The 10,652-nt window shown below is 41.2% G+C and overlaps 1 protein-coding gene across 1 annotated transcript in view; it reads left to right on the forward strand.

Moving 5' to 3' along the window:
• The window catches only part of LOC117511393 (matrix metalloproteinase-16-like), a 542,347-nt gene that overhangs the window by 494,832 nt on the left and 36,863 nt on the right, over positions 1 to 10,652 (forward strand). The window contains 2 exon segments of the mRNA XM_034171438.1: positions 8,290 to 8,336; positions 8,338 to 8,441. Coding sequence (XP_034027329.1) covers positions 8,290 to 8,336; positions 8,338 to 8,441 — 151 coding nt within the window.

The following is a 10,652-nucleotide window of genomic DNA, read 5'->3' on the forward strand; positions in this document are numbered from 1 at the left end:
ATGTGCAGAGCAGAACTCCAGCAGCAGGCGGCCATTGTCGTTACAGTTGCCTATGCCATGTTTCCCTAGCACGTCCTTTCGTACATCAGAGTCGCGGCCCACTCTGGCGTTGAAATCTCCCATGATGAGGAGCTTGTCCTGGGTGTCGACGCGCTGTAGAAGGTTGTGCAGATCGCTATAGAAAGCCTCCTTAACTCCGATGTCGGCCTGTATGGTTGGGGCATACACACTAACAATAGTGGCAAAACCCTTGTTGTTGATGGGGAGCCGGAGTGACATGAGTCGGTCAGAATGTCCAACTGGCAAACTGTGTAACCTATGTGCTATGGCGCTCTTAATCATGAACCCGACCCCTGAGAGTCAACGATCTTCTTTAGCCTTCCCTGACCAGAACAGTGTGTAGCCTGTGCCTTCCTCAGTGAGTGACCCTTGGTCTGCAAAGCGCACCTCGCTGAGTGCAGCAATGTCTATGTCAAGCCTTTCTAGCTCTTTGGCGACTAAGGCTGAGTGTCTTCGAGGACGATCGCTATTGTCTGAGTCCATCATTGTGCGTACATTCCAGCACGCAATTTTCAGGTTCTTTGTTTTTCTTTTCGCACCGCGTGTAGTGATGCCCGTTGGCAGCGGTGAGCCAACCGGGTCTAGTGAGACAAGCCATGTTTAGACCACCTTTTCTAGGTCTGTCTCCATGTGGAGCAAGCAGGGCTATCCCTAAACAGGGCTGCTTGGTCACCCAGGGCCCTGCCGGATGATGCTGTTGTCTTGGGTCAGCAATCAAACGACCATAGCTCCTGAGCCGCCTGCATGCAGGATCGAGACTGCACCTCCCAGTGCCATCATGCACCTGCTGTTTTTCGCCTCTTCCCATCGCTGCAGGGCTTTCCTTCCTGCCTGCGCTCGTTGCTTAAAGTGGGGATCAGCTCGCGCACACCAATTCCACTCTTTAGGCAAGGTGGCACTCCACAGTGGCACAGACAAGCTGAAACAGCTGTGCCAACCACCAGGCTGTAGGTTTTACATCAGAGTGACCTTCTCCTAGCCTCTGGCTAAAGAACCTTCCTCGGAGGCACGGGGGCAGTAACCCAGGCTGGGGGTTTAACATCAGGGTTTTCCTTCCCCTAGGTGGACCGCCTTAACAGGGCTAATGAGTCCCATCTACCCACTGCTATAACCCAGTCAGCTGGGAGGCTCGTGATGGCAGGAGTGTCTAGATCCCGTATAGGTCATGGACCTACCACGGCCATACTTGAATAAACAATATCTGTGTTGTAAAACAACAACAACAAAAACACAAAGCCAACCTAGTCAAAACCAAAGTGAGTGCAGTTCCAGGAAAACCTACCTGAAACAATCTAAAACTGACTGAAAATAAATCTGACTCAATCTAAACCGAAAACAATTCATCTAGCGCAACGTAACTATAGCTTGTAAGCTAACAAACGGAATATCAAATCAAATTTATTTATTTATTAATATAGCACCAAGTCACAACAAACAGTCACCCCAAGGCGCTTTATATTGTAAGGCAAGAGCCATACAACAATTACAGAAAACCCCAACGGTCAAAATGACCCCCCTGTGAGCAAGCACTTGGCGACAGTGGGAAGGAAAAACTCCCTTTTAACAGGAAGAAACCTCCAGCAGAACCAGGCTCAGGGAGGGGCAGTCTTCTGCTGGGACTGGTTGGGGCTGAGGGGAATATAAAGCTAACCAAATCTAAATGCATTTAAAACAATCACAGTCGAAACCTTTATCACTATGAAAACAGATAAGTGTGTATAAAGCTAACTGAATCTGAAAGTAACTGAAAAACAGGTAACTGAACATAAATTAATGCAAAGATATGCAAATTGTTAAATGAATATAAAGCTAGCAATCTAAAATGTACTTAAAATCACACTATCTGAATCTAAAAATGTATTTATCACTATGAACATAATTTCATGCAAAGCAATAGCTAAATGGATATAAAGCTAACAAAGTAAAATTGTAAAATTGACGTAAAATAACACTATCTGAATCTAAAAATGTATTTATTACTATGAAAACAGTTAAGTGTATATAAAGCTAACTGAAAAACAGCTAACTGAACATAAATTCATGCAAAGCAATGTGACTAGCTAAATGAATATAAAGCTAGCAATCTAAAAATTTACTTAAAATAACACTATATGAATCTAAAAATGTATTTATCACTATGAAAACAGTTAAATGTATATAAAGCTAACTGAAAAACAGCTAACTGAACATATAAATTCAATCTAAAAATGTATTTATCACTATGAAAACAGTTAAATGTATATAAAGCTAACTGAAAAACAGCTAACAACATATAAATTCAATCTAAAAATGTATTTATTACTATGAAAACAGTTAAGTGTCTATAAAGCTAACTGAAAAACAGCTAACTGAACATAAATTCATGCAAAGCTATGTGACTAGCTAAATGAATATAAATCTAGCAATCTAAAAATTTACTTAAAATAACACTATATGAATCTAAAAATGTATTTATCACTATGAAAACAGTTAAATGTATATAAAGCTAACTGAAAAACAGCTAACTGAACATATAAATTCATGCAAAGCTATGCAAATAGCTAAATGAATATAAAGATATCAATCTAAAATTTAGTTAAAATAACACTATCTGAATCTAAAAATGTATTTATCGCTATGAAAACAGTTAAATGTATGTAAAGCTAACTGAAAAACAGCTAACAGCTAACTGAACATATAAATTCATGCAAAGCTATGCAAAGAGAGAGTTAGAGAAGTAGAAAAAATCATACTTACTCCACACCATATACTTACTCATCAGTGCATATGCCCCACAGGTAGGTTGAAAGTGTATATTATATACACAGTGTATATTATGGTGAAGTTTTATAAATCAATTTCAATCAATTTCTTTTTTATATAGCGCCAAATCACAACAAACAGTTGCCCCAAGGCGCTTTATATTGCAAGGCAAGGCCATACAATAATTATGTAAAACCCCAACGGTCAAAACGACCCCTGTGAGCAAGCACTTGGCTACAGTGGGAAGGAAAAACTCCCTTTTAACAGGAAGAAACCTCCAGCAGAACCAGGCTCAGGGAGGGGCAGTCTTCTGCTGGGACTGGTTGGGGCTGAGGGAGAGAACCAGGAAAAAGACATGCTGTGGAGGGGAGCAGAGATCGATCACTAATGATTAAATGCAGAGTGGTGCATACAGAGCAAAAAGAGAAAGAAACAGTGCATCATGGGAACCCCCCAGCAGTGTACGTCTATAGCAGCATAACTAAGGGATGGTTCAGGGTCACCTGATCCAGCCCTAACTATAAGCTTTAGCAAAAGGAAAGTTTTAAGCCTAATCTTAAAAGTAGAGAGGGTGTCTGTCTCCGTGATCTGAATTGGTTGCTGGTTGCACAGGAGAGGAGCCTGAAAGCTGAAGGCTCTGCCTCCCATTCTACTCTTACAAACCCTAGGAACTACAAGTAAGCCTGCAGTCTGAGAGCGAAGCGCTCTATTGGGGTGATATGGTACTACGAGGTCCCTAAGATAAGATGGGACCTGATTATTCAAAACCTTATAAGTAAGAAGAAGAATTTTAAATTCTATTCTAGAATTAACAGGAAGCCAATGAAGAGAGGCCAATATGGGTGAGATATGCTCTCTCCTTCTAGTCCCCGTTAGTACTCTAGCTGCAGCATTTTGAATTAACTGAAGGCTTTTTAGGGAACTTTTAGGACAACCTGATAATAATGAATTACAATAGTCCAGCCTAGAGGAAATAAATGCATGAATTAGTTTTTCAGCATCACTCTGAGACAAGACCTTTCTAATTTTAGAGATATTGCGTAAATGCAAAAAAAGCAGTCCTACATATTTGTTTAATATGCTTTGAATGACATATCCTGATCAAAAATGACTCCAAGATTTCTCACAGTATTACTAGAGGTCAGGGTAATGCCATCCAGAGTAAGGATCTGGTTAGACACCATGTTTCTAAGATTTGTGGGGCCAAGTACAATAACTTCAGTTTTATCTGAGTTTAAAAGCAGGAAATTAGAGGTCATCCATGTCTTTATGTCTGTAAGACAATCCTGCAGTTTAGCTAATTGGTGTGTGTCCTCTGGCTCATGGATAGATAAAGCTGGGTATCATCTGCGTAACAATGAAAATTTAAGCAATACCGTCTAATAATACTGCCTAAGGGAAGCATGTATAAAGTGAATAAAATTGGTCCTAGCACAGAACCTTGTGGAACTCCATAATTAACTTTAGTCTGTGAAGAAGATTCTCCATTTACATGAACAAATTGTAATCTATTAGACAAATATGATTCAAACCACCGCAGCGCAGTGCCTTTAATACCTATGGCATGCTCTAATCTCTGTAATAAAATTTTATGGTCAACAGTATCAAAAGCAGCACTGAGGTCTAACAGAACAAGCACAGAGATGAGTCCACTGTCCGAGGCCATAAGAAGATCATTTGTAACCTTCACTAATGCTGTTTCTGTACTATGATGAATTCTAAAACCTGACTGAAACTCTTCAAATAGACCATTCCTCTGCAGATGATCAGTTAGCTGTTTTACAACTACCCTTTCAAGAATCTTTGAGAGAAAAGGAAGGTTGGAGATTGGCCTATAATTAGCTAAGATAGCTGGGTCAAGTGATGGCTTTTTAAGTAATGGTTTAATTACTGCCACCTTAAAAGCCTGTGGTACATAGCCAACTAACAAAGATAGATTGATCATATTTAAGATCGAAGCATTAAATAATGGTAGGGCTTCCTTGAGCAGCTGGTAGGAATGGGGTCTAATAAACATGTTGATGGTTTGGATGAAGTAACTAATGAAAATAACTCAGACAGAACAATCGGAGAGAAAGAGTCTAACCAAATACCAGCATCACTGAAAGCAAAGATAACGATACGTCTTTGGGATGGTTATGAGTAATTTTTTCTCTAATAGTTAAAATTTTGTTAGCAAAGAAAGTCATGAAGTCATTACTAGTTAAAGTTAATGGAATACTCAGCTCAATAGAGCTCTGACTCTTTGTCAGCCTGGCTACAGTGCTGAAAAGAAACCTGGGGTTGTTCTTATTTTCTTCAATTAGTGATGAGTAGAAAGATGTCCTAGCTTTACGGAGGGCTTTTTTATAGAGCAACAGACTCTTTTTCCAGGCTAAGTGAAGATCTTCTAAATTAGTGAGACGGCATTTCCTCTCCAACTTACGGGTTGTCTGCTTTAAGCTACGAGTTTGTGAGTTATACCACGGAGTCAGCACTTCTGATTTAAAGCTCTCTTTTTCAGAGGAGCTACAGCATCCAAAGTTGTCTTCAATGAGGATGTAAAACTATTGACGAGATACTCTATCTCACTTACAGAGTTTAGGTAGCTACTCTGCACTGTGTTGGTTATATGGCATTAGAGAACATAAAGAAGGAATCATATCCTTAAACCTAGTTACAGCGCTTTCTGAAAGACTTCTAGTGTAATGAAACTTATTCCCCACTGCTGGGTAGTCCATCAGAGTAAATGTAAATGTTATTAAGAAATGATCAGACAGAAGGGAGTTTTCAGGGAATACTGTTAAGTCTTCTATTTCCTATACCATAAGTCAGAACAAGATCTAAGATATGATTAAAGTGGCGGGTGGACTCATTTACATTTTTGAGCAAAGCCAATAGAGTCTAATAATAGATTAAATGCAGTGTTGAGGCTGTCATTCTCAGCATCTGTGTGGATGTTAAAATCGCCCACTATAATTATCTTATCTGACCTAAGCACTAAGTCAGACAAAAGGTTTGAAAATTGACAGAGAAACTCACAGTAACAACCAGGTGGACGATAAATAATAACAAATAAACTGGTTTTTGGGACTTCCAATTTGGATGGACAAGACTAAGAGTCAAGCTTTCAAATGAATTAAAGCTCTGTCTGGGTTTTTGATAATTAATAAGCTGGAATGGAAGATTGCTGCTAATCCTCCCGCCCCGGCCCGTGCTACGAGCATTCTGACAGTTAGTGTGACTCGGGGGTGTTGACTCATTTAAACTAACATATTCATCCTGCTGTAACCAGGTTTCTGTAGGCAGAATAAATCAATATGTTGATCAATTATTATATCATTTACCAACAGGGACTTAGAAGAGAGAGACCTAATGTTTAATAGACCACATTTAACTGTTTTAGTCTGTGGTGCAAGTGAAGGTGCTATATTATTTTTTCTTTTTGAATTTTTATGCTTAAATAGATTTTTGCTGGTATTGGTGGTCTGGGAGCAGACACCGTCTCTACGGGGATGGGGTAATGAGGGGATGGCAGGGGGAGAGAAGCTGCAGAGAAGTAAGACTACAACTCTGCTTCCTGGTCCCAACCCTGGATAGTCACGGTTTGGAGGATTTAAGAAAATTGGCCAGATTTCTAGAAATGAGAGCTGCTCCATCCAAAGTGGGATGGATGCCGTCTCTCCTAACAAGACCAGGTTTTTCCCCGAAGCTTTGCCAATTATCTATGAAGCCCACCTCATTTTTTGGACACCACTCAGACAGCCAGCAATTCAAGGAGAACATGCGGCTAAACATGTCACTCCTGGTCCGATTGGGGAGGGGCCCAGAGAAAACTACAGAGTCCGACATTGTTTTTGCAAAGTTACACACCGATTTAATGTTAATTTTAGTGACCTCCGATTGGCGTTAACCGGGTGTCATTACTGCCGACGTGAATTACAATCTTACCAAATTTACGCTTAGCCTTAGCCAGCAGTTTCAAATTTCCTTCAATGTCGCCTGCTCTGGCCCCCGGAAGACAATTGACTATGGTTGCTGGTGTCGCTAACTTCACATTTCTCAAAACAGAGTCGCCTATAACCAGAGTTTGATCCTCGGCGGGTGTGTCGTCGAGTGGGGAAAAATGGTTAGAAATGTGAACGGGTTGGCGGTGTACACGGGGCTTCTGTTTAGAACTACGCTTCCTCCTCACAGTCACCCAGTCGGCCTGCTTTCCCGGCTGCTCGGGATCTGCCAGAGGGGAACTAACGGCGGCTAAGCTACCTTGGTCCGCACCGACTACAGGGGCCTGGCTAGCTGTAGAATTTTCCACGGTGCGGAGCCGAGTCTCCAATTCGCCCAGCCTGGCCTCCAAAGCTATGAATAAGCTACACTTATTACAAGTACCGTTACTGCTAAAGGAGGCCGAGGAATAACTAAACATTTCACACCCAGAGCAGAAAAGTGCGGGAGAGACAGGAGAAGCCGCCATGCTAAATCGGCTAAGAGCTAGTAGCTGCGCTAAGCTAGCGGATTCCTAAAAACACGCAAAGTGAATAATGTGTAAATAATTTAGAGGTGATTCAGCAGAAGGAGTGCTTTAGTTAAGGCACGTGGAGATTACACTGGGAAACAAATCGTAATCTAGATAACTAGATCAATCTAACTGTGCAGATTAAACAGCTAACAGATACAGAAAAACACCGCTGTGCTCCGGAACAGGAAGTGATACAATACCGCAGTGAGAGCCAACCACCAGTAGAGGCAAGCAAGAGCCAGAAACCTTGGATCTTTATCCAACAAGTTTTATGTGTATCCAAGTGATCTCCAAATGTGTAAAAAAAAAAAAAAATTGAACTATTCATGGTCTGTTTATCTTCACTTGACTGCTGTCGTTCTACTTTTTGCTTCCTGTCGTAATTCTTTCCTATTCCTTCTTTTACAGTGATTTCCCTTCATTATTTTCTGTGGTTCTTTTGAAACACACACCTCCCACACTCCACTCTCTCCCGTTCCACCCAACACCTCCGATGATGACGAATAAGCATTTCCTGGGGTCACAAGGGTTCAGAAACATGCTGCGTAACCTAATTACTCCTCAGGAAGATGAAAACGAGGCCATCAAGAGAAACAGTGGGAACAGTGACTGAAGGAAAATAAAACACCAAAATGTAACCATAATACTCGTTCCATCGCTCCAAAATATATTTGAGGCTTTTGATATGTATTTAGCTCTTTGTGTCATAATATTTTAATTTAAACCAGTTACTAGTTTGGTTTGCGAAAACTAAAAGAGTACCTCTAAGCAAGGGTAAAGAAAACTTGTCACCTCATCCGTGTTCTATTTTAAATTAGGGAAGCATCAACATCAAATGCAGTAATTCAAGCAACAGGTTATGCCTGTAATTTGCCACACGGCTTGTATCTGTCCTTATAATTTGTCTGTAATGTTGTCAGTTTCTGGAGGCTAGTCTCTGCTCTTAGTTGTCATCCTTTTCTGAGTTCTTCTCCTTTCTTGTTGTGCAGGAAAGCAGTTCTGGTGTGTTAAGGACACTGTGCTGCAGCCGGGATACCCCTAAGGACATCACCCAGTTTGGCCATGGCATGCCGGCTCAGAGCATTGAGACTGCTGTGTGGTGGGAGGATGTGGGCAAGACCTACTTTTTTAAAGGGGAGAGGTAGGTATGAATGGAGAGCAGGAAAGGCATCATACAACACAAAATAAGGAAACTTAATAAAGGGGTAAATATGTTTTTGTTTGTTTGGTTGTTTTTGTTTTTTTTTTTGCTATTTCTAACAATTACGGTGGATCCGCAAGGTATTCACAGCGCTTCACTTTTTCCACATTTTATGTTACAGCCTTACTCTAAAATGAAGTTTTTTTTTTGTTGTTTTTTTAAACAAGTAAGAAATCACATCCACATAAGTATTCACAGCCTTTGCCATGACGCTCAACATTGAGTTCAGGTGTATCCTGTTTCCACTGATCATCCTTGAGATGTTTCCACAGCTTAATTGTCCACCTTGTGTAAATTCAGTTGATTGGACATAATTTGGAAAAGGCACACACCTATCTACATGTAAGGTCCCACAGTTGACAGTGCATGTCAGAGCACAAACCAGGCATGAAGTCAAAGGAACTGTTTGTCAACCTTTGAGACAGGATTGTCTGCAGGCACAAATCTGAGGAAGGGTACAGAAACATTTCTGCTACTTTGAAGGTCCCATTGAGCACAGTGGCCTCCATCATCTGTAAATGGAAGAAGTTTGGATCCACCAGGACTCTTCCCAGAAGTGGTCGCCTGTCTAAACTGAGCAATCGGGGAAGAAGGACCTAGTCAGGGAGGTGGTTAAGAACCCAATGGTCAGTCTGTCAGAGCACCAGCATTCCTCTGTGGAGAGAGGAGAATTTCCAGAAGAACAACTATCTCTGCAGCAGTCGCCCTGAAGGACTCTCAGGCCATGAGAACAAATCCTCTGGTCAGATGAGACAATGATTGAACTCTTTGGTGTGAATGTGCAGCCCAGTCTCACATTTGTTTTTTTTTTTGTTTGTTTGTTTGTTTGTTTTTTGTTTTTTTGTTTTTTCATGCTCCCGTGACTAACTGAGTCAAATTTTCGTGACGGGGCTTTTTTTTTAAACTCACTATTACTAACCCTACTCCTACTCCCAACCCTAACCTAACCATAACTAATCCTACTCCTTCCCCCACCCTAACCATAACCACCCCCGACCCCCCCGCTTGACTTTTAATTTCGTGCAGCCATCACGGACTTAATTAGAATAAATTAATGCTGCCATGACCAAAATTAGGCGCTTCTCGTGACAATATCACAAACCAATAGATTAATGTATATTTCGTGCTGCTGGATCACGACTTGCTGTGAGACCAGGTTGGAATGTGACGTGTCATGCTTGGAGCAAACCAGGCACCATCCCTACAGTGAAGCATGGTGGTGGCAGTATCATGCTGTGGGGATGTTTTTCAGTGGCAAGAACTGGGAAAATAGTCAGTATTGAGGGAAAGATGAATGCAACAATGTACAGAAACATCCTGGATGAAAACCTGCTCCAGAGCGCTCTTGACCTCAGACTGGGGCAACAGTTAATCTTTCAGCACAATAATGACCCTAAGCATACAACCAAGATATCAAATCAGTGGCTTCAGGACAACTCTATGAATGTCCTTGAGTGGCCCAGCCAGAGCCCAGACCTGAATCCAGTTGAACATCTCTGGAGAGATCTAAAAATGGCTGTGCACCGATGCTCCCCATCCAACCTGATGAGCTTGAGAGGTGCTGCAAAGAGGAATGGCAAACCTGCCCAAAGATAGGTGCACCAAGTTTGTGGCATCATATTCAAGAAGACTTGAGCCTGTAATTGCTGCCAAAGGTGCATCAACAAAGTATTGCACAAAGGGTGTGAATACTTATGTACATGTGAATTCTTAGTTGTTTTTGTATAGATATAAATTTGCAAAAATTCCCATACATTTTTCATGGTGTCATTACGAGGTGTTGTGAAGAGAATTTTGAGGGAAAAAATGAATTCACTCCATTTTTATAATAAGGCTGTGACATAAAAAATGTCGAAAAAGTGAAGCACTGTGAATATTTTCTGGATGCACTGTAAATAATAATAATAATAATACAGCCTTTATTGTCGTTGTACATATACATACATACAATGAAAGTTGTCCTCTGCATTAATCATCCTAATTACAGTTAGACACAATCCAACCACTAGGAATAGTGGGCAGCCACAGTCTGGCGCCTGGGAACCAACTCCAGTTGTAGAGGCACTGCATTGGGCAGGGGCAGAGAAAGGAGAAGACCCTAAATAAGCGTGTTTTTGATTGTGGGAGGAAACCAGAGTGCCCGGGGGGAAA

Source organism: Thalassophryne amazonica, chromosome 1, assembly GCF_902500255.1.
Source record: "Thalassophryne amazonica chromosome 1, fThaAma1.1, whole genome shotgun sequence".
In the NCBI taxonomy this organism is placed as follows: domain Eukaryota; kingdom Metazoa; phylum Chordata; class Actinopteri; order Batrachoidiformes; family Batrachoididae; genus Thalassophryne; species Thalassophryne amazonica.